This window comes from Lycium barbarum, chromosome 3 (assembly GCF_019175385.1).
Source record: "Lycium barbarum isolate Lr01 chromosome 3, ASM1917538v2, whole genome shotgun sequence".
In the NCBI taxonomy this organism is placed as follows: Eukaryota; Viridiplantae; Streptophyta; class Magnoliopsida; order Solanales; family Solanaceae; genus Lycium; species Lycium barbarum.
Window position 1 is genome coordinate 147,473,549 of NC_083339.1, and position 23,535 is coordinate 147,497,083.

General features: G+C 35.2%; 4 protein-coding genes across 18 annotated transcripts; 3 read left to right on the top strand and 1 right to left on the bottom strand.

The window, feature by feature from the left end:
• Positions 1 to 2,407: 2,407 nt before the first annotated feature.
• LOC132633491 (mitochondrial import inner membrane translocase subunit TIM23-1-like) lies at positions 2,408 to 3,300 on the bottom strand. The gene has a single exon (XM_060349939.1). It carries the CDS (start codon positions 3,195 to 3,197, stop codon positions 2,640 to 2,642), a length of 558 nt encoding a protein of 185 aa, XP_060205922.1. The 5' UTR covers positions 3,198 to 3,300; the 3' UTR covers positions 2,408 to 2,639.
• A 2,973-nt stretch (positions 3,301 to 6,273) lies between these two features.
• LOC132633492 (tRNA N(3)-methylcytidine methyltransferase trm141-like) lies at positions 6,274 to 10,664 on the top strand. 5 transcript variants are annotated; one of them, XR_009579664.1, is made up of 9 exons: positions 6,274 to 6,677; positions 6,882 to 6,971; positions 7,048 to 7,152; positions 8,037 to 8,144; positions 8,292 to 8,363; positions 8,468 to 8,518; positions 8,611 to 9,101; positions 9,554 to 9,616; positions 9,704 to 9,764. XR_009579664.1 is itself a non-coding variant. In XM_060349941.1 (9 exons), exons 1-9 carry the CDS (start codon positions 6,495 to 6,497, stop codon positions 10,310 to 10,312), a joined length of 840 nt encoding a protein of 279 aa, XP_060205924.1. In that variant the 5' UTR covers positions 6,282 to 6,494; the 3' UTR covers positions 10,313 to 10,664. The 5 variants fall into 5 exon arrangements, 2 of the variants coding, with proteins under 2 accessions (XP_060205924.1, XP_060205925.1); XR_009579663.1 differs by having other exon boundaries at positions 8,611 to 9,111; positions 9,704 to 9,758; XM_060349941.1 differs by lacking the exon at positions 8,611 to 9,101 and adding an exon at positions 10,279 to 10,664 and having other exon boundaries at positions 6,282 to 6,677; positions 8,468 to 8,527; positions 9,704 to 9,828.
• A 3,171-nt stretch (positions 10,665 to 13,835) lies between these two features.
• On the top strand, positions 13,836 to 19,691 carry LOC132633493 (protein phosphatase 2C 16-like). 11 transcript variants are annotated; one of them, XM_060349950.1, is made up of 6 exons: positions 14,033 to 14,170; positions 14,275 to 14,375; positions 15,182 to 15,870; positions 16,529 to 16,879; positions 17,022 to 17,127; positions 18,980 to 19,691. In XM_060349950.1, the coding sequence occupies exons 2-6, from the start codon at positions 14,303 to 14,305 to the stop codon at positions 19,312 to 19,314; spliced, it is 1,554 nt and encodes a 517-aa protein (XP_060205933.1). In that variant the 5' UTR covers positions 14,033 to 14,170; positions 14,275 to 14,302; the 3' UTR covers positions 19,315 to 19,691. The 11 variants fall into 11 exon arrangements, with proteins under 11 accessions (XP_060205927.1, XP_060205931.1, XP_060205930.1 ...); XM_060349944.1 differs by lacking the exon at positions 14,275 to 14,375 and having other exon boundaries at positions 13,836 to 14,170; positions 14,950 to 15,870; XM_060349948.1 differs by lacking the exon at positions 14,275 to 14,375 and having other exon boundaries at positions 13,836 to 14,044; positions 14,931 to 15,870.
• A 731-nt stretch (positions 19,692 to 20,422) lies between these two features.
• On the top strand, positions 20,423 to 20,992 carry LOC132634386 (putative lipid-transfer protein DIR1). Its single transcript, XM_060350644.1, has one exon. It carries the CDS (start codon positions 20,483 to 20,485, stop codon positions 20,801 to 20,803), a length of 321 nt encoding a protein of 106 aa, XP_060206627.1. The 5' UTR covers positions 20,423 to 20,482; the 3' UTR covers positions 20,804 to 20,992.
• The last annotated feature ends 2,543 nt before the right edge of the window (positions 20,993 to 23,535 follow it).

The window sequence follows — 23,535 nt, forward strand, 5'->3', positions numbered from 1 at the left end:
AAGAGAACCAAAACATACAGACAATAGGCAAATATGGAAGTTGATGCAGTGAGAGGAAAGACAGGTTTCTATACACTACCAGTCTTCCTATAAACAGAGTATCAAGCTCATTCTTCCTCTCTATATCTAAGTCTCGAGGAATCTCTTTTATATCATAACACAATTTTTTTTTCCAGAATGAAGTCTAACACAATCTTAGCAGCACTAGCACACGAAATTCAGATAACACTACCAACTGATAAAAACTGCCATCAGAAGGGGTGAACTAAGAATCATTTCAAAGTTCCATCCTTAGCATTTCAATGGCATGGAACTCAAAGCCCTTGCGCAATTACCCAAACATCACATGGCAGTAACAAAGAGCGTGAAATGAGACAACCAAAAACATATACAAAATAGGGAAATATGGAAGTTATTATACTGAAAAAAAACATATTCATTGGGTATGTTGTTGTTGTTGTATTATACTGAAAGATAAGACGTAGTTTTTTCTCCAAAATGTCGATCAGCTCGTCCAGAAAACAGAAAATCAAAACCACTCTTCTTCCATTTAGTATACATCTAAGTCTAACACAACCTTAGCAGCACCAGCACATAAAATTCATACACTTAACAACAATCTGCCATCAGAGGGGTGAACTCAGAATCATTTCAAAGTTCCATCCTTAGCATTTCAATGGCATGGAACTCAAAGCCCTTGCGCAATTACCCAAACATCATATGGCAGTACAAGGAGCTGGAAACAAGACAACCAAAAAACATGCAGACAATAGGAAAATATGGAAGCTAGTATAATGAAAGAAAAGATGGCATTTTTTCTCCAAAATGTCAATCAGCTCCTCCAAAAACAGAGAATTAAAAGTGCCATCAGAAGGGGCAAACTCAGAACCATTTCAAAGTTCCATCCTTTGCATATCAATGGCATGGAACTCAAAGCCCTTGCGCAATTACCCAAACATCATATGGCAGTACAAAGAGCTAGAAATGAGACAACCAAAAACATATAGACAGTAGGGAAATATGGAAGTTAGTACATTGAAAAAAAAAAAAAGATGGTATCTTTTCTCCAAAATGTCAATCAGCTCCTCCATATAACAGAGAATCAAAATCATTCTTCTTCTTTATACTTACTATTTAGTATATATCTAAGTCTAACACAACCTTAGCAGCACTAGCACATAAAATTCAGGCTCTCAACATTAATCATTGATAAAAGCTGCCATCAGAAGGGGTGAAACTCAGAATCATTTCAAAGTTCCATCCTTTGCATATCAATGGCATGGAACTCAAAGCCCTTGCGCAATTACCCAAACATCATATGGCAGTACAAAGAGCTGTAACCGAGACAACCAAAAACATATAGAAAATAGGAAATATGGAAGTTAAGTGTAGTTGAAAAAACTTGGTATTTTTTACCAAAATGGAAATCAGTCCTCTGGGAAACAGAGAATAAAACTCATTCTTCTTCTTTATACTTACCATTTGGTAAATATCCAAGTACTAAGTCTAACACGATCTTTTTTTATTTTTGATCAAGTAAAAGTATTTTCATTCATAATCATGGCCAAGAAAAACAACTGAAGTATAGCACAATCTTAGCAGCCCTAGCACATAAAATTCTGGATAACAGATTTTTTCCTTCTAAAATAACCATGTCATCTAATATGGCTAGTACTTTTTGTTGAGAAGTAATCTCATTTATAACAACACATAAACTGCTTAGAAATCAAATAAGATTTCACATTATTACTCTCTTTAAAAGGAATGCCTGAGGATGAGGCACCTTCTGGCACAAGGCATCTTATGATAGCATAGATTCTTCTTCAATTAAGGTTAGTGATTAGCCAAAATTCAACTACTTTGTGTCTCCAGTCTTTTTGCAGATACTGCACAAAGCATATACATATGCATGCAATTAATAACTGACAGACTTCTATGCATGAAAACCGCAATTAATTTCCAATAGTTTATTCACCAAATCCTAGAACTCATTCGGCATCAGAGAGTGAACAAAAAACTCTTCCACCACCAAAACAACTAACAGAGAGGAAAATGCATTCTATCATCTACATAAATCTGTCAACACGAGCATTGACATAAAAGTAGTAATGAAAGAAGCATATCGAGATTCAGTTTTTTCAACTTTATTCAAGAGAAAATTTCCTCTAAACCTAATTTCAGAACATTTATTCAATAAATATTGTTAAATATATCTAGAAAGCATGCAACTTTCATACCAAATTACATTACTTCCCTGGTATGAGAACACAATTCCTCAACTTATCATCAAAAATTTAAAAACAAAAATAACAGGACATCCACAAATCTCAGATTGGCACATATCGCTTTAACGCCTGTTTTCCGGCAACACAAGCATTGACATAATAGTAGCAATGAAAAAAGCATATCAAGACTCAGTTTTTTCAACTTTATTCAAGATAAATTATCTCATCTAAACCTAATTTCAGAATATATTCAATAAATATTGTTAAATATATCTAAAAAAGCATGCAACTTTCATGCCAAATTACATTACTTCCCAAGTGCTGAGAACGCAATTTCTCAAAGGCTATCATCAAAATTTCCGAAACAAAAAAAACAGGACATAAATCCAAAAGCAAACCGGCACAAATCTCATCTCATATCGGCACGTATCGTTTTAACGCCTGTTTTCCAGTAACACCAAGACCAACAACAACACCACCAATAACACCAGCAACAGCAGCTGATCTAATCCCTGACGCCGCTCTATAAAACGCACCAGTCCCTAAACCAGCAACAACGCTATTAATAACATCATCAGTATCCCTAATCGCAACCATACCACTCTCCATACCAGCATAAAGCAATCCAATAACACCAGCCCTGTTACCAAACTTCCGACCCGCGTGACCCGACCCGTTTAGAACCCTGTTAACCCGGAGCTTCATCGTATCGCCTGGTTCGGATGCTTTAACGCCGTCGATGAAACCTTTGCCGGCGCCCACGACGGCGCCGGAGAGATAACCGATACCGGTGTAGTAAGTTAGGTTTTCGCCCCATGATCGGCGTTGTGCGACGGATTCTTCTTGGAAGAGGAATTCGGGTGAAGTAGGGAGTTTGTAGAGATTTTGGATTGGAATGTTTAGGTCTTGGTATGGGTTGTAAAGACGGCGATTCTTCTCGTCGTCGTTGTGATTATTAGAGGAATACGCCATGGTTAGGGTTTGATTTGATCTAGGGTTTTCCAGACAACCCAATAAGAAAGAAAACGGGTTCCTTCTTTCTCCCTTTTTTCCTGAATAGTACGCTACAGGTACTAGGGTTTATTTATGGCGATTTAATAACATTGGTCCGGTTCAAGTGTATTGCGTCGGTGTGTGTTTAGGGAAACCGGGTTTTCTAAACTTGGACTTTTGACCGGTTCAATTGCATTGAGAAATAAGGGAAATTACGCTTTTTGTCTATTTTTTAAAAATATATTTACGTCACGGAGTTTATGAGCCCGTTTGGATTCGATTATAAGTTGGTCAAACAAGCTTATAAGTCATTTTTTAACTTATTTGAGTGTTTAACAAAATAGAAAAAAAATTAAATTAAGTTAAAAAAATGCTTAAAATAAGCCAAAACTAAAAAGTTGCTCAATCACAACTTATTTTTTTGGGCTTAAAAGTCATTTTGGTTTGACCAACAACTTTACGCTTTTATCCCTTATATTTTCTGTTAATTCCAATACTACCCTTATCTCTAAAAATCCGTTAAGCATTTTTATCCAAATACGTAAATGCTTATTTATAAAATAACTTTCAACACGTAAAAAATAATATAAGCACTTATGTTTAAAAAATCACTTTTTTTTCAGCTAATCCAAACGGGCTTTTATATTTGAGCTCGTTATTCTTGCATATTACACTACTACTGCTCTAGAATGTGGTTGTGTTCATTTACCGCGAGTTTTAAATAAATCGGCTGATTCAAGTTGTCTAGGTTGTTGTGGGGTTAGGCGAACGGGCTTGTAAACTTGGATTTTGACCGGTTCAATTCGATTGAATATTCTTGGGGGAAGAAATTTCATTCGCATTAGACCTTTGCTATTTGTGTGTTTTGACATAAATGGTCCATTAAGTTTAAAATTGGTCTAGTTTTGTCCCCGCGATATACATTTCCTTTTGATTTTTTTTTTAATTACATTTGGGGGATTAGTGGAGGAAAAATGTGGTGATGAAAATCAAACCCACACCTATTGTTGAGTTACAATATGATATTGAGCAAACTATGTTTTTTGAGTGTTTATCTTGATTTTCGTTTAAAAGAAACAAACAAAATAAGTTTAAATGGACAGACTCATTCACAACAACACGTATAAGCTATTTGAACAAAATATGTTCTTTGATTTTAAATACTCCAAAGATAAATAAGAAGGTTTGAGCACGGTTCTACTTACTTGAGTATCCCAATATCTATTTTTTATGATCATCTTTAAGAATTTCTCTAAAAATATCATCTCTAGTGTGAGTCTTGATACTATCATCAATATTTGGTTTTATCTTTCTCGTACAAGAAGGAAATTAGACTATTAGTTTGATTTGCTATATATATGGAAGGTTGACTTGCCCCCAGGGCTTCTGTATAGTGGTAAGAGCGCAGCGTGTGATGTCTGAGTTAGGTGCACGTCATGAGTTCGAACCTTACTCTAGACAAAAGTCTCTGTTACTGGTAAGAGGTAGAGATATCCGATAAAAATAATTGAGGTGCGCGCAAGCTAGCCTTGACACCACGATTATATATAAAGAAAAAGGTTGGAAATGCTTCATCAATTTCCTTAGGTAGACATTACCATTCAATTAAATTTCTATTTCGATCCTTTTATACATGCCACAAAACTTTAGTTGAAAACGAGCTCCGCACTTTTATAACTCAAAAAAAAAACTTTGGAACCAAACTAACCCATTAAAAAAAAAAAAAAAAAAAACCAAACTAGGCTTCACGCACAGATTCTGTGCGTGAAAGGGGTATTTTATTTTCTTTTTCTTTTTTAAGCTATCAAAAATCACTTTTTTTTCATACTTTGGGCAAAGATTAGTTATGTTTCAAAACCCCGAAATATCAATATTTTATATAGAACTTAATATATTTTTTTGCGTACAATAACGTCGGCTCATTACATCAAGTATACCTAAACATTTGGATCGTCATTTTAGGGGTTGTAAAGTGCACCGAAGTAAGTTTTGTTTCCTTGGAAACTTGTCATCTTTGGAAATCAAACTCAAAATTAAGCTTTTTTTCAGTACTTTGACCGAAGATTAGTCACGTTTCAAAACACCGGAATATAAATATTTTATATAGAACTTCATATTTTTTTAGCGTAAAATAATGTCGGCTCATTATATCAAGTATACATATATGTTTGGATCATCGTTTTAGGAGTTGTAAAGTCCCTCGAATTTGTGCAAAAATTTCATTCGTCTCTAGTAAAAATCTATTTTGAGATGCTAATCCCGTGGTAATGATATTTTGAATGTCAATTTCGAGGTTCGAAATTCAATTTATGAAAACGAGTTAGATAGCATTAGCGAACAATATAAAAAATAAAAAGTGTCTACTTTCTAACATTCACCAATTTGGCTTGGTGGTTTAGCCTCTCTTTTTTACTCACTTCTTTTTTATGCCGACAACATGGGATCAAACCTTGGTAGGAGCATTGAATGAGATATATTATACATTGGTTGAACCTCTCGTATTGGATGAATTATTTTTTAATGTAATATTTTTATTTCAAAACACTTAAATCAAAATCTCATAAAATATGACACTTAGATCTAAAGATGACAAGTTTCCAAGGAAACAAAACTTACTTCGGGGCACTCTACAATCCCTAAAACGACGATCCAAACGTTTAGGTATACTTGATGTAATGAGCCGACGTTATTGTACGCAAAAAAATATATGAAGTTCTATATAAAATATTGATATTTCGGGATTTTGAAACATAACTAATCTTTACCCAAAGTATGAAAAAAACGTGATTTTTGATAGCTTAATAAAAGAAAAGTAAAATAAAATATCCCTTTCTGTGTCTGTGCGTGAAGCCAAGTTTGAATTTTTTTTTTAATGAGTTAGTTTGATTTCAAATTTTTTTTTTTTTTTTTGGATTACAAAAGTGCGGGGCTCGTTGTAAACCAAAGGTGACCCAAAAAGAGCACTGGCAGGACTATTAATGTGCTTGAAAGAAAGCAGAACTATTTATGTAAAGTGTTGCTATATTTCAAGGAGTTAGATTAGACCAACCCTATAAGTTAAAGGAGCATTTAGGTTAAGACTCTCAGCCGTCAATGTTTAAGGCGTTGTAACTCTTAGCACAAATGGCGGGGAAACAAAATGACAGCTGTCAAGTCCGACGTGGACCACAGTAGTTAGTTACTTATACGGCGTCGTTCCAATCTTACTTCATCCAAAATTTGCCACACGTCCAGCAAACCATCCATATACGGAAGGAGGATTTGAGAGACGGAAGAATGCATGCAGCCGGTGGTCCTCCGGTTAGGGTTTCTCCGTCGAACTGGGCAGCGCCACGTGTCGGCCGGAGATATTTGACTATTGGATGTTGGACTTCATTAACCAGTAACAGTGAAAACCACCATTACAGCAGAAGGTCCCAACAGTACTGGGATAAGTTCTACAAGCTCCACAATAACAAGGTAACACATGCTCCAACTTCTCTTTAATTCTACTCTAATCACCTATTTTTCTCTCTCATACATGTTTGCATTACACATAGATAGACGCTAAACTTGGCCTCTCGTGTTAGTTGAACACTCCAACTTACAAAATGAAGACACCTCAGCATCGGTTGTCCAGTGGGGACAAGTTGAGGTTTCATTTTACATTTGTATATTTGGCAGTTTTTCAAGGACCGGCACTACTTGGAGAAGGATTGGAGAAGCTATTTTGATGATGAAATCGAATCTTCCAATGGGAAGGTTGTGTTAGAGGTGATTTTACTGCTTATGTAAACGTACTTTTACTGTAGTAGCTAATTGAAGATTTTAACCGAATAGATATGGACAGGTTGGTTGTGGAGCGGGGAATACGATTTTTCCTCTCGTCACTACGTTTCCGAAGCTATATATTCACGCCTGTGATTTCTCACCTAAAGCAATAACACTCGTTAAGGTTTGTCTAACCTTCTTATGTTGTGTTTTCATCAAGAGTAACTTTAGAGTCATAGAGACTGCCAGTTTATCTACTATCATACCTTAGTTTCCCTAGACATTGAACGAAGAAAGCTACTTAAAGTCACTTTTTGGTCCAAGAAAAAGGGAAACAAGTATTTGTTCCCTCACAGTTTAATGGGCTAAGGAGTCTTTCAAATATGGTGTGACTCGTATGACTTAATTGGATTTGGCATTACTCGCCATGCTAAAAGTTGGAACTACAATTTAGTCCTGAAGATCCTTTCGTCCTGCTGCGAGATCCTTGTTTAGTTTGTACCTGTTTTGATTAGCATATGGAATACATGTAAATGTTCTCCTCTTGCATAGAGGAACTTCTAGCATTCAGCTATAAAAGTATTTTTAAGTGTTATGGCTACTTTACGCCTGTTGCATTAGCTGTAATCTGGTTAGGATCTCAAGTTGGTACCCCTTTCATTTTTATCTTAGATTAGCTGCTATATCAGTTTTTCTTCTCTATCGGTTAAGATCAGCAAACTTAACATTTCATAGCTACAATATTTATCACTGTCATTTTCATTTTAGTTTAAAATATTTCACCTGCATTGCACTTACTGTGGTCTGCGTAGGATCTCACTGAGCATCTATGACATAGTTCTCTTGATGACTCTCTGTTATATCAAAATTTGTTCTTCAGATTTGTGAGTTTTCATTCGATTAGTCTGTTATTTGCGATTTAAGTACTATGTCTGAGGAACTATGCTTGTTCTCTACTGTATGACAAACTGAGAGTATAGTCCTTGCTTTTCTATGGCATGCTTGTGGCTAAAGCTACTTATGCAGTTCCGCGCAAACTCCTAAAGCTATTTATCCTATATGATGCAGTCACATGAAAATTACAGTGCCAAAAAAATGAATGTCTTTGTCTGTGATGCCGCAAAGGATGATCTCAGTGATAATGTCACACCTTTTACTGTTGATGTAGTAACCTTGGTAAGTGAAGGGAGTGAGTACTTGTAACCAAATCTCTATATGTATTAAGTGCTTATAGCATAGTATTTTGCCTAAAAGCAATTTAACCACCGTATCTCCTTTCTAAGGGAAAGATGTATGTCTACATGAGCATCTAACTCTTAGTAGATTTTTACCTTGTCTGCAGTTTCTCCATCTAAGATGGCTTCAGTTCTGGAGAACTGTAAACAAGTGCTAAAGGTAATACATGAGCTCAGGAGATAAGTTACCTCATTTTCCTTTTTCTTTCTCTATTATTTGATTATTTAATGGGTGTGTCATGCTTTTGCGATCACATTTTGCAGCCAAATGGTCACATTCTTTTACGAGATTATGCAGTTGGAGATTCTGCTCAGGTAAATCCCGTATGTGCTGCAGCCTTTGGATCTTCATATATACCTGATGCGAGGGAGTTCTCCGTGTCTCACTTCTTCTTGTCTCAAACCAGAGCATGAAATGCATAAGACAAGACATGTCATCAGCTCTGCTGGTCAGGGTTAGAAGTGGAAAGGAATTGCAGTTGGGGGAAATGGGGTTTTGCTTGTTAAGAAAAGACCAATTTCTTTCCCTAGGGGGCTAAAAGAGAGGACATGGTTGTGTGCAGTCAAACATCTTTTAAATTGTTGAAGGCTGAAGATTACGTATTTCTTCGCTGTTTTTGCAATAGCTCAGTAAGCAAAATGGAGAAAACACGTGATCTTATTAAGAAAGTGTTTGCTCAGTGCTCACTGCCTTACTTGAACAGGAAGATACTGCTGCATACTAAGTACTTACTTTTTTCAGTTGGCAAAGAACATAAATCCTTCTCTTTGTTCTCCTATTGTTGAAATAACTGTGTTATTTGATACTCGGTACGCCCAGAATTTTTGCAGATACCTCTGCGAAAATAGAAGTACTTGGGGTGAACCTTCTTGTTCCTGGCCTTGATGCAGACATCAAGTACTATCATGTAGCTAAAATTTCAATTTCACATTAATTATCATCTTTTTGATTAGTGGTATAACTGTTCTTTAAGGGCCCTCTGTTGATCGGAAAAATGAAGTTCTTTAGCTAAAGAGATATCTGGAGTTGATTTCTCAGATGGTCGCTCAACTAATAAGTAGTTATTATCTTAGAAAATCACTTTCTTTGTTGAAAAAAATGGGTATCAAGAAGAAAGGTGACTTCTGAGATAAGTTACTACTAGTTGAGTGACCATGTTAAAAATCAACCTGAGAAATCTGACTGAAGAGCATTCTGTATGGGCTGTTTGCATTCTAAAAATGAAACATCTTTCATGTCGAACATTTTAATCTTGGCTTGAACCATTTTTCTGTTACAAGTTTTTTGCTTGATAGAAGTCTGGAACTGAAAGCTTTTTTGGCATGGAATTTACACAACAAATGTTTCAGGTGAAATTGCATGATAGAAACCAGATGATTAGTGAGAACTTTTATTTCCGAGGTGATGGAACTGTAAGTATTTTACCGGGTTTGTTGGGTTATCCGTGCTGTCTCACTCGTATATCAACTTTAATCAAATTGTTGTCATTATGGTCTCAGTGTTCGTTTTACTTTTCTGAGGCTTACGCATCGACCTTGTTTGAAAGCGCTGGTTTTGCAATTGTGGACATTAACACATACTGCAAGGAAATTACGAATCATTCTCGGAATATTACCATGCAGAGGTATCTCTCTTGATTCCTTTCCCTTGATGCAACTTATTTATGACTGACTGTACAATCATCTATGAAAAACGGAACATGATTTCTTTAATCAACAAAGTGGTAAATCGGTGCTTTGTTGTAGAAATCTTCCATTTCTTCATTAGTTTTTCTGGATAAGTTCATTTTTCTTCAGTAGATCTTTGTCTTAATAACATCTATATGCAATTAAGTTAGATGTTGCACATCAATACCTACTTAGAGAGGATCAAAATATAAATGGATTGTAGAAAAGCATTTCTTTGGTATCAGTATAATAGTATATTGATGTATTCAAATATTTTTGCTCTGTTAATGCTCTACCACCTCCGGAAACTTTTTTAATCCTGAATCTAAGAATCAAAATAACTTAAGCTTTGTAGATTTTGACTATCTTGTGATTTAACATGTGCTTACTTGACTCCATATGCTTAGGCGCTGGATACGTGCCATATTTAGTTGTTCATGATTGCGAGTTCTTTTCTCCTCTCCATTGCGGACTGAGAGTTGATAGTCCAAAAATTAGATGATGGCACGTCTTAGCTGTTGGACGTGGTTCGAGCTGATGTTCATATGGTAAAGCAGCCATTATTGATGAGGCTGGGAGGATAAACTTGACAAGCTAGCACCTGAACTCGAGAACTCGAGATGGTGTATTTTTGTCTGGCGGAAGTTATTTTTAGGAAAATGTTTTCTACTTTTTGGTTGGAGAGTGAAAAATATTTTCCGGAAAAACAGTGATTAAAGATTGATACTAACATATTAGCAAACCGGATAATGTTTGAAATTTTTTAATATTGAGATTGGTATTAATGTCTTAAGTGTTGGTTAAAGCAGTTATATTATGAAGTTAAAGAGTTGAGGTAAATATGAAGCAAAATGAGTTCTGTCAAAAATGAGGATGTGAAAAATGTCTTTCCTGAAAACATAAGTTGTGGCAATCAAATACCAGAATATAGACTTTTTTCTGGAAAACAATTCCAAAATATATTCTGCATACCAAACGCACCTATCAAAGACACGTGTTCAAATCAAAGCTCAATACGATTCTCTATGCCATAGGCTATAGGCCTACAGCTGCTTGATTTAGATTTTGTCATGATGCACTGCATCTCTTTACAGATCTAGAGCCCGTTTGGATACTTATAAGCTGTTTTTAGTTTTTTTAGTGTTTGGTTGGCCAGCTTAAAATCATTTTATGCTTAAAATAAGCTCAAAAAAATAATTGGACTCATTTGACTTAGCTTATCTAAAGCAGTTTATAAGCTGAAATCAGTTTATAAGTCCAAAAAAATAAGTTAGACTATCTCAATTTATTTTTTGCAGGCATAAGTTCTCCTAGGCTAGAAAGAAAGAGATATCATTCACTAATATACCATTTAAAAGATTTTACAATTTCTCTGTATCTCTATCCTTGCATAACAATATAACCAAATAAAGAATCTTGTTTCATTTCTCCTATGGGCTATAGCTCCTATAAAACGGGAGAAAAAAGACAGACACAATTCTAACCTGTGGAAATTATTGAGTGTGCGTGATTATTGTGTTTGTTATGAAATTAATTTTGTAAAACATTTTGTCTTAGAAATTGGAATATATCTCCAGGATTTGATTAAACATAAGAAATGTGACATATGGCAATAGTAGTAAAGAATAAAGATAGTTATTTTCTTAATTATTCAATATTGAAAATATTATCTAAATGCTGATTGAAACAAAGGATATATATGAAGTGAAAAATATGAATATGAATATTTAGAAAAGAATACCCTTTTTAGCAAAAATATGATTCCTATATTTTTCACCCGCTTAAGTAATCAAATATTAAAAAGGTTGTTTGATCAAGATACAAAACTCACAAATGGTGCGGTAATCTTAATCTATAAAAGTGGACACATGGTGAAAGCAGATGTATACTGTGTCACATCAACAAACATTAATGTTAAGTATTTTTTCATCTTTAATTAATTCTTAACCAGAGCTTTCAAATTTATATCTCGGAAAGAAATTCATTTTTTTAGCAAAAATATGATTCCTATCAAATATTAAAAAAGTTGTTTGACCAAGATACCAACACACAGAAATGGTGCGGTAATCCTCATCCATAAAAGTTAACAAGTGGTAAAAGCAGATGTATAGAAGATATGATACCACCGTGTCGCATCAACAAACAAACATTATAGTGGAGCTGCAAATACTCTTTTATCTTTAATCAATTCTTAATTAGAGATTTCAATAGTCGATTCTCGAAAAGAAATTGCCTGTGGTAAAAAACAGTTTACTTTGTACCAAACTTGGTTATTGACGCACCATCTTCAATCCAAAAGCCTTTCTTTATTAAGAGAAGCAAAGTAACACCTACTCTTTGCTACCTTGTTCCATTTCCATTGGATTCTTAAAAATAGCTTTTGCCCTTTAATCAATTCTCTCTGCTCTTTGATTGTAATGTGTGACGTGTTATGTTTACAGCGTTTTTGCTATTTCTTTTTATTTCCAAAGTTGATCTAATTTCTTTCAGCCAATCTTATAAGGCCATCAATTCAATTCTTACACGTTAACCTTTCTTTTTTTGGAAAAAAATTCCGAACGTACAAAATGAAGTATTTTATGAAATCGATTACGTATATATGTTGACTTCACCACACTTGTAACGTTATGCTTCTGACTTGTCTCTTCCTCCTCCTTTTAAAATATTTATATATATATATATATATATATATATATATATATATATATATATATATATATATATATATATATATATATATATATGTTCTTTTCATTTTTTGCATCTATTCTGCTATTGGTTTGTGCGTGGGTGGATGGATGGATCTTGAATTATTTGCGGTCGAACAGTATGAAACAAAAGGAAAACATATTTTAAAAATCTTTGCTTTTAGTACTTCTATTTAAAAAAAAAAAATATGAGAATCTCTTTGTACTTTTATGTGCAATTTGAAGTTCAATTAAGAAAACTTCTAAATTTTAGTATCTACCAGAAAATATATAAGTACTCCTAATTAATAATATTTGACTCAAACAAATTCTCAATAATCAACTTTTTTTGGAAAGGCTAAAAAATGAAGTGGTTAGGACACATCAGTGGAGGTGTTTGGACATGATTTGATTGAGGATTTAAAAAAAAAAGAAATAATTTTTGAAGTTAAGTTGAAAAAAAGTATTTGAATATTGAAGTTATGTTTGAATATAAAAACAAAAGTTTTATAAGCGAAAACTTGAAAAACTCCTAAATCTATTTCCTAATTTGAAATTCTATATTTTAAATTTAGAATTGAAACACATACTCAATTTGAGATAAACAATCATATAAAATGTTATCTAAATATTATTGTAAATATTTCAAATCTTTCCAAGTTCAACTATATATTGCCCGTAAATTTACATAGACAAAGCATTTTTTGTCGGATCATTATGTAATGCACGATGAGGTGCACAAAGCTGGTCTTATCACATAGTTGGTATATATTGACACAAGAAAGGTCAAAAACAACAGATGACTGAGAACATAGTTGGCATATATTTGAACAAAAAAGGTAAAAGCAATAAACCTTGTTTAAAATGTACCAAAAAAAATAAAAAGTTATGGTGAAGCAGTAAGTATACCTTCATTTTTAACCAAACGTACATAATTTGAGTATGGTATAGAGTCATCTTTATTTAGGAACGTTTTATTGAGATGTTTCGATGCGAATCAGAATTTAATCGGATCCTAATATAAATACATGTGAGAAACCAAAAAAAAGAAGAAGGAATTATACCAAAAAATAATAATCCTTGTTTGAGAAAAGAGAGGAGTAAATGCAATGTCAAATAATAAATACTTGAAACATAGTTGAAAGCAACATATAACCCCAAAATACCTAATTTTCAGCAATAAAAGGGAAATGTTATATGCAAAGACAACAGACGTACATAAGTAGTAAACCCCCTTGAAAAGATGGAACACATGATAATTGAGAGACATTATTTTCGGTAATGGCTGACCTGCTAAGAAAGGACACGTGTTGTTCTTGAAGATGGTCCTCATGGAAAGTCCATGAACTCTCTCTCTCTCTCCCTTTTGTTTTCTTTTTGTAATTAAGGGTAAGCACAGAACAATTCAAAGCATTTGTCTGTCTGGTGCATTGATTGGAGTTAGATAATTGAATCTACACGTGTCCTCTTTAGGACTACACCAAAGGTAAAATCTTTTCTACATCCCCAGTTTGTATTCTCTCTCATGTGCTCACAACAAAATAATATCTCGAGTTAAGGGGCATTAGAGAGAGAGAGTCTACAAGCTGTTTTGTTTAAAGGGTTCTTGCTGGTAAGCTTAAATTTCCACTCTTTTAGCTGAATTCTTTGTAAATTGGACAGTTTTTTTTATGTTCTTGGATAGTTTGTACTGCTAAAGATTCTATTTTTTGTTAGGGTTGAAGAAGAGAATATTATTTAGTAAATGACCTATATTTTCAGAGGTGGACATGAGTTGCCTCAGATCCATGGAAACCCAAGTTACATGTGGCAAAAAGGTTCAATCTTTTTAGGGTTTTCTTGTGATTCTTGATCAGTTGTCTGTATTTTTTTCCTACCCTCCTAGGTTACTTTCCATGGCTATTTCGCTTTCCTTTCTTGAATTCATGGATAAGGCTTTGATTTTGTCTTTTTCCTCATGTTCTTGTGTATTTAAGGGTTGGTGGTTGTGGAGTTAGGATTTACTCTTGTTGGTCTTGATATTCTTCTCTTTAAGGGAATTGCATGTTTTTAGTTCTAGGTACAAAAAAGGACCCAAGTTGGGATCGTTTTCCAGATCTCTGTCATACCCTTGCTTGTCTCACTAACTTTGAGCTTTTTCCACCTTTTGTTTGATGTTAATAGTGTACCCTATGTACTTCTGGTAGTGAGCTTTTTGACTTAGATTTTCTTGTCCATTCAATTTTTCTCTCCTCATTTTTGTGGATTCCTACCTCAGTCTCCTTGTGCTTTTAATTTAGCTGTCTTTCCTCATTCTTGTGGATTCCTACCTCATTTCATTGTGGTTTCAATTTAGCTATTTTACCGCGCTTGTGAATTTCCCTTTAAAGCAGTCCTACTCTGGTACCGCAGAAGGTGCTGCACGGACTAACGCGGTTGACTCGATAGTTGGGAGAGAGATTCATTTGTGTGGATTTTGCATATTGTTTTGACTAGAAGAAAGAATTAATGGAAGAGATGTCTCCAGCTGTTGCTGTTACACTCAGCTTAAGCAACTCTATCTGTTGTGATAACGCTGCAATATCGAACCATGTAGATATCACAAGGCTCAAATTAGTCACTGACACAGCTAGCTTACTTTCAGATCCTACTGCATCTTTGTTGCACACCGAGTCGAATACCAGTTGGGATGGAAATAGCAACGGTATGAAAATTGACGTTGGTAGAGTTCCCTTGTTGACCCCAGCAGGAGAAAGTTCCGGAAAATGTAGTCTACCCCAGACTATATTGGGATCTGAAAACGGCCTGATTAATGATGAAGACGAGATTTTATCCGTTGGAGACGATCCAAGTAGAATTAACGGCGAGGAGTTGTTGCCATTGGGCGCTAACTTACAGTTAAGCTTGCCAATTGCTGTTGAAATCGAGGGTATTGACAATGGACAAATTGTTGCCAAAGTCATAAGTTTGGAGGAAAAGAGTTTTGAGAGAATGGTCAGTAATACAGTAGTTGCCCTTCCAGATGATGAAATTACTACAGGCCCTACACTAAAGGCATCTGTAGTGGCTCTTCCGTTGCCCGGTGAGAAGGAGCAGCCTGTCAAAGAAAGTGTCAAGAGTGTGTTTGAATTGGAATGCGTGCCACTCTGGGGTTCTGTATCTATCTGTGGAAAGAGACCGGAGATGGAGGATGCTGTTATGGCTGTTCCTAATTTTATGAAAATTCCTATCAAGATGTTTATTGGTGATCGTGTGATTGATGGACTAAGTCAAAGTTTGAGTCACCTCACATCTCATTTTTATGGAGTATATGATGGTCATGGTGGATCTCAGGTATAATGAATTCTTGTATGTTTTTGTCTCGATTAACTAGCCAATTAAGTAGATCAATTTTGTATAGATTATTTATTTGGAGCTTGCTATTACCTTGTGTGCAGTTCACCAGCCATTTCTCCATCCCATGATTTCAGCTGTGTAGTATTTCAGACTTTCAATAAAATCTACAAATGTAACCTAGTTGTCAAGTTTAACTACCTGGGTGTTTGTGCTATTATCAGTTTGAATCCGGATTAGAGCTGGCAAAATGGATTTTAAAAAAAAAAAAAAAAGTAACCATCCAATCTGACCCACTAGACATGGGTTGGATAACTGCGTCATAAAAAAAAACATGGGTTGGATAATTGACTTTTTAAAAATGGATCAAATATGAATATTATCCACTAAAAATGGATATCCATGAGTTCTTGCTTTCTGGGGTTCTAAGCTTATTTTGGCTTTTAGCTCGTGTAATCATCGGACTGTTCCTATAACCCTTTTTTTATTTGTGTTAAATATGGGCGGGTTGGATATTTTATCTGTTTTTGTTTAACCCGTTTTCGACCCGCACATATCCGACCCAATCCGCCTGCTTGCCATTCCTAGTGTTTGCCACTCCTAGTCGTGATCAATGACAACTAAACTTTTGATAACTGACTGCTGTTTCGTCATGCAGGTTGCGGATTATTGCTGTAGACGTGTTCATCTAGCATTAGTTGAGGAGTTAAAACTTTTCAAAGATGATTATTTGGTGGATGGAAGCGCAAGGGATACCCGGCAGGTGCAGTGGGAGAAGGTCTTTACTAATTGCTTTCTCAAAGTTGACGATGAAGTTGGGGGAAAGGCGAACGTAGATCTCTGTGATGACAACGTAAATACCTCTGAACCTATTGCCCCAGAAACTGTTGGGTCCACAGCGGTTGTAGCGGTGATTTGTTCATCTCATATTATAGTTGCTAACTGTGGGGATTCAAGAGCAGTCCTTTATCGTGGCAAAGAAGCAGTGGCACTGTCAATTGATCACAAAGTAAAACACACTTCAGCATCTCTCTTCTTGTTCTTGTTCTTCTCTTTCTTTTTTCACATGCATGTGTCTTATTTTGGCAGGAAAGAATGCGGTTGATGCATTACCATCTCACTCTTTTACCTTGTATGTATTCTTTTACCAGCCAAACAGAGAAGATGAGTATGCCAGAATTGAAGCATCTGGTGGCAAGGTCATTCAGTGGAATGGACATCGTGTATTTGGCGTTCTTGCAATGTCAAGATCTATTGGTTGGTGTACTAAAACCTTTCACCTTTGCATCTGTTGAATATTCTGTACAATATTCATGATTTATTATTGGTGTGTTGTGCAATGGATTTACTTGATACCTGTTTTCCTTGGTAAAATGTAACTTTAGGGGTCATTTGGTTGCTGGTTAGAGTTATGTTGGAATTAGTTATGCCGGGTGTAGCTATGCAGGATTTGGTTATTCATGTTTGTTATTTCATCTTCGACACTGCATAAATTAATACATAAATTGACTCATAACTTATACATGTTTTAGTTATGTGAGATTGTAAAGTGATAACCAAACACCGTAATTGGTGTGCTGAGTTTTATACAAACAACTAAAAGGTGACCAAACGTGGTATTAGCTATGTCAGCTTTAATACATAAATAATTCCTTTCTTAATCAGCAACGGGATAACCCCTTAGTTAATAGAAAATTCATGGTTTTATGCATCAAAAGAGAACCTGTGAGATCTTTAGGGAATGTACACCAGATGATGCGTGGCTAATACTGATATTAAGCTATTACTGCCCAAGTTAGAAGACAGCTGCTAGTATAGAAGATGCTTTTCTGCACTCTCACGTTACTTTAGGTCCAATGATCCCTAGGAATATTGCCTATTACTCTAACGTTGATCCTGTCTTGTGGATTTTATGACTAGAGAAAATGTAGAGAAATTCAAGTGTCGGAGAACTTGAGTTTTACATATTGGATTAAGACATTTACAAAAAGATATTGGATTGAGACATGATCTAGATTAGAGACATGAACAGCGAGAATTCATATAATCAAGCCCAATATGGTTTGAGATTGATGCATACTTCTGGTGTTGTTTTCCTCCAAACTCTTGACTTCTTACGAGCAGTATCCCATGAGGCAATTACTTGGAACAACTTACTGAAACGTCTTAACGATATAAATATGCATTTTCTGGTTCAACAGTTCAGTACTGTCCATGATCAATAAAATCTAGGAATGCCAAGCAGAGGCACTTATCCTTCTATATCCTCTCTAGTCTGGCAAGTATGTCTAGTTTGACTTTTTGGTCATTATCAGTAAAATTTTGAAGAGATTACTGTATGTGTGTGAGCTCAATCTTATCATTGATTCTCGTGGGGCAGCATCAAGGTTTTGCATGTTCTTCAACGTGTTTAATTCAGGGATAATGGTAACATCAATACTCCCCTACATTTTTTATTTTTTTTGATAATGGTAACATGAATACTCCCCTACATTCTAATCTCTATCTTTATATTATATTGTAGAGATCAATAGAGATGAGGATTAAGTAATTGTTCGAACTGTGGAGCAGAATAGGTAGTTGATAACATGTCAGATCAAGTATCAAATAACATATAAGTAGAAGCATATGGTTATATTAGTTTAGTTGGAAGGAAGATATTTTCCATTTATATAATGATCATTTTTTTTTTAAAACAAACTGTAAAAGAAAGTAAGGTTGGTCTTTTCTGTACAGTGTTTGTAAACCTACATGACCTAGGATTCATGTAATCTGTTATGTTTTTTCCTTCGAGTTTCGGATACACCTTGCTTGTGCTTTCTCTCAGCTCTTATTTATCATCTGTCTTACGTGCATTGCCTTCATTTCTTTCAGTATTCTACAAGTGTCCTCGTCATCGTTGTTTTCTGTGTATAATGTCCTTTTTTTGGGATGGGGTGGGGCAGGAAGCAGGCAAGAGCATGGTAATTTATCTGATTTCTCGACAACTGCCATTGTTCAAGGATTGATATGGTGTCCATTATCCAATAGTGTTTGGATGGATGAAGTGAATGGTTGAAAAACTGCTTTTTTCTGTTGTTTATTCATGTAATCCCCTTTTTATCCACAGGTGACAGATATTTGAAACCATGGATTATACCCGAACCAGAAGTTATGTTTGTACCACGCGCTAGAGAAGACGAATGCCTAGTTTTAGCCAGTGACGGGTTGTGGGATGTCATGACAAATGAGGAAGTTTGTGAAGTGGCTAGACGACGGATTCTTCTCTGGCACAAAAAGAATGGGACTAACCCTCTGCCAGAAAGGGGCCAAGGAGTTGATCCTGCTGCACAAGCAGCAGCAGAGTATCTTTCGTCGATGGCTCTTCAAAAAGGGAGCAAAGACAATATCTCCGTGATTGTGGTGGACCTTAAAGCTCAAAGGAAGTTCAAAAGCAAATGTTAGAAGAGATGACATATTCACCCACATTTGGTTTTAGTATAAATCTATACACGGCGACGGGTATAATCTCATTATTACATAACTCGGTCCATTCATTTTTCCTATGGGCTTAAGGTGTGTATGAGAATCAGTAGTATTTTAGCATGTATTATAGAAAAAGACAGTTAACAAACGACGTTTATCCAAATTTTTGGTGTTGTTGCGCCAGCAAAATGGCTATGTAAATTGAGCATGTTGTAGCAATATCAGACGTACAATTTCCTAGTTCTTCTGTTGTCTAGTGTGTATGATGTAAAAGCAAACCACAACTTTTGTCTGTTGTACGAGTCACAATACAAAATTTCTCACTACACGTAAAAAAGTAGGAGATGTTCTGTTGATCTATGCGGGTCGTGCCAGAATTTACATGGATTAGATTTCTTTATTTGAGTGGCTCTTTGGCACGTAGACCGAAGATCTCACTTGTTTGGTTCAGTAGGATCTTCATTTTAAAACAAGCTTAATGAACAAATGAACACTTTTAACTTGCATATGTTTGTAAAGTGACCATCTAACATCCAGTGGCGGAGCCACATGCTATAAATGGGATTCAGATCCCCTTCATATACAAATTTTTAACTATCTTTGTCACTGGACGCGTACATATTTAAGTGTTGTCTGCCTCTGGCTTCAACCATAATCCAGAAAGAGAGTAACATGTACAACAAGATCAGAATAGACGAGACGATTAGAAATTTCTGACCGAAAGACAACGTAGAAGAAGACGAACAAAGGAAAGTGTAAGAAGAGTTAGAACTTAGGGCACCAAATTGAACTTGATACAGACGTTACTAGACAACGAGTGAATAATAGTGAAGAATGATCAAATTCTATGAATAGGGTCACATAAATATGGAATCATCAATGGTCAATGCACTAATAATGAGAGGCCACGGGAACAAGATCAAATCATCACTTGACTATACAAAAGAAAAGAGTACGTGACACCACAGTTTTTGGTAGAATTGAAGTAACGCCAATAGACTATCACGGGTTTCCAGTTGTTACATCATACAGGCCCGTTCCCAATCACAAACATAATTCCTACCTATATAAACCCATCTATCTCATGCTGTTTTTCCATACATGCAGAAAGATTAGAAAGAAATTTATCAGAAAGAAAGAAATTGAAATGGAGCATTATCTGGCCAAAAAGATTGTGACATTGGTTTTGGTTGCTATTGTGTTTATTAGCAGTGCTAGTATAGAGGTGTCGCGGGCACAAGGAATATGTAACATGACGGGCGAAGAATTGATGTCTTGCAAGCCATCGGTCACACCTCCTAATCCGCCTGCGCCTACAGCCAAGTGCTGTAGCGCACTGGCAAAGGCAGACATGGGCTGCCTTTGCTCTTACAAAAATTCTCAGTGGTTGCCTTCTTTGGGAATCGATCCTAAACTTGCAATTCAGCTTCCTGAGAAATGCAAACTCCCTAATCCTCCCCGTTGCTAATTAAGTGTTGGTCATCTAATCTATACGGGTTTACACCACTATTTTTCTGTTACATATTTAATTACTTATGTTGTGTGCATTTTGAGCTTGCTTGTTGATTTATCTTCGTCATTTGTTCCTAAGGCTAATGACTTCATATGTACTCTGTATGGTTGTCTTAATGTGCTTCAGTTGTTTTGTATTCTGTTATCCTCCGCAAGAACTTAATTTGCTATATTGACTTGTTTTCTAGAGTTTGTCACTTGATTCTTGATGTACCATACCAAAAGCTAGCACAAAAGACATGTCAAAGTTTTGTTGGGAAAGTAGAGGTGTAAATTAGGCGGAATGACTTAAATTTAGGCGAGTCAAAATAAGTTGAGTTTATAAATGGATGGAGTATTAATCCGTCCGAAGTTACTTAGGCTATGATGGGCTAAGTCAAGATGAGCTAAACAGTGAGTCATAGGCCGATCTTACCAACCCTGAGTTTTAATCTTAATTTATTTTCTTATAATTTGATTAATTGCATAATGAGATATTTATCTTTACTATGACTACATAATATAACAAACATAAAAATAAAAAATATTTTGACAAAGATATCTCATGGGTCATTTTGGGCTATATATTTAGCCCAAATAAATCCAACTTTTAGAATAGCCAAATAAATCCAACTTTTAGAATAGCTTAAATGAGCGGGTCAAAGTGGACCGAGTTAATAAATAGGTGGATCATTAACCTGCCCAAACTTGGGTAGATTTAAGTAAGCTTGAAAAAGAATAATAAGTATAAATTGACGAAAATTTCAATTACTCCTTAAGAATAAAATACTCAAGCACTCATGATTACAAAAAGAGAAAAATATAAATATGTGTTTAATATACACACTTTAAAATATGTTGGAGTGTCTAATAGGCACAAGTCAAAGTTGAGGTGCCAAAATAAAATTTTCAGCCTACTTTAAGAGACTCCTATGTAGTTGGCCTAAATTTAAATAATAAGCCATAAAAATGTTGGACCGCAATCCATAAAATAAAGCTTTTCTTGTTCTATATTTGGGTTTTCAAAAACTAAATTTCGTAGCGTTCAGATATTGACTTGTAAATTTAATCAACTAAACTTTATCTATAAACCATATACTATTAGTTTTTCTAGAGTCGTGGTGTCTTAAAAAAAAAAAAAAAGGGACCCGTGGTGTTTTTTTTCCTTTTTTCTAATTATAATCCAGTTCAGGACAAATGACAGGCTAGTTAGGATGAAAAAGTCATTAATTTTGCCAGGGGGCCACACTAATGACACTAACGTGAGGGACTTTAGAACCAATTAGTATTAATTGATCAAATTTTAATAGAAGTAAAACCTGTGTAACGCACTCAATGCGTGGGTCATAATTCTACTTTTTGTAGTTTCCTTTATAAAAATATAACTTAAAATAAGTTTTTTCTTTAGAAAAAAATATATCATCAACTATTATGGGAAGGGAAGGGGGCTTAAATAAGCTTTTAAACAATGAAGTAGTAGCACATTGCAGACAGTAGGCTGTTGAAAGAGTCCGGAGCCTAAAGGTATAAAAATACACGGTATTTACCAAAACGGAATGACCAAAAATTTATATATAAAAGGGGTATATCGTGGGCTGATCCACGATATACCCCATTTTTTTTTTCATCTGACACACCAAGTCAACGAAAAAAAATAAAATTAATTGTATAACATGGACTGATCCACGTTATACAATTTACAAAATAGGAGTCCGGAACCAAAATGCCCGAAGTGTCCGAAGTGTTTTTCCATACTTTGACCAACGATTAGTCGTGTGTCAAGACTCCGAAACGTCAATATTTTATCTAGAACCTGATATTTTTTTCTGCGTACAATAATGTAGGCCCAATACATCAAGGATACGTAGACGTTCGGATAGTCATTTTAGGGGTTGAAAAGGTGCCCGAAGTAAGTTTTGTTTGAAAAAACTTAGTGATTTTTCCATACTTTGACCAACGATTAGTCGTGTGTCAAGACACCGAAACGTCAATATTTTATATAGAACCTGATATTTTTTTCTGCGTACAATAACGTAGGCTCAATACATCAAGGATACGTAGACGTTCGGATCGTCATTTTAGGGGTTGAAAAGGTGCCCGAAGTAAGTTTTGTTTGAAAACTAGTTGTAAAGTGGTCAAACTTTAGATGGTCATAACTTTGCGCTCGGACGTCCGTTTTACGCGTTTTTTTTTTTTAACTTGCGTATTTTTTCGAGATCTACGCGGACAAGGTGGTTTGGCCGAGCCGATTTTTGAAAAAACACCTTTTATCCCATTCAATTTCAATTTTCCCCCAAATTAGCCTGAAATTTTCAGTTTTATGTACTTATAACATGATGATACGCAATAGATTTCAACGTAAAAATCCCGGGGTAATGTAGCTGTGAATGTCAATTTCACTTCTGTGGTTTCAATTTTTGAAAATAAAGCTGACTAATTTTCTCGACATATAAAGTTGACTAAAATAACCTTACAGTCAAACACTAAGTTTTTTCAAACAAAACTTACTTCGGGTTCAGGAGCGCGGACTACAACTAGAAGGAGGAATGAAGTGTAGTACGTGCAAGCAAACAGATTATAAAAAGAATCGCTGCCCCGACAGAAATCAGTAGTTGTTGTTGCTTGTTGGTTTTTATGTTTTTTCTTAAGTTGTACGATCGTTGTTTTCTTATGTAATCTTTCAAGAATATATAACATGTCTTATACCGT

What these genes read in the sequence shown, in the direction of transcription:
- LOC132633491 (XM_060349939.1), bottom strand. Translation starts at nt 3,197, where the DNA reads ATGGCGTATTCCTCTAATAATCACAACGACGACGAGAAGAATCGCCGT.
- LOC132633492 (XM_060349941.1), top strand. Translation starts at nt 6,495, where the DNA reads ATGCATGCAGCCGGTGGTCCTCCGGTTAGGGTTTCTCCGTCGAACTGG. An exon ending in ACTGTAAACAAGTGCTAAAG is followed by an intron (nt 8,364 to 8,467) that starts GTAATACATGAG and finishes CACATTTTGCAG; the next exon opens with CCAAATGGTCACATTCTTTT. An exon ending in CGGAATATTACCATGCAGAG is followed by an intron (nt 9,829 to 10,278) that starts GTATCTCTCTTG and finishes CCATATGCTTAG; the next exon opens with GCGCTGGATACGTGCCATAT.
- LOC132633493 (XM_060349944.1), top strand. Translation starts at nt 15,046, where the DNA reads ATGGAAGAGATGTCTCCAGCTGTTGCTGTTACACTCAGCTTAAGCAAC. An exon ending in CACTGTCAATTGATCACAAA is followed by an intron (nt 16,880 to 17,021) that starts GTAAAACACACT and finishes TTCTTTTACCAG; the next exon opens with CCAAACAGAGAAGATGAGTA. An exon ending in TGCAATGTCAAGATCTATTG is followed by an intron (nt 17,128 to 18,979) that starts GTTGGTGTACTA and finishes TTTTATCCACAG; the next exon opens with GTGACAGATATTTGAAACCA.
- LOC132634386 (XM_060350644.1), top strand. Translation starts at nt 20,483, where the DNA reads ATGGAGCATTATCTGGCCAAAAAGATTGTGACATTGGTTTTGGTTGCT.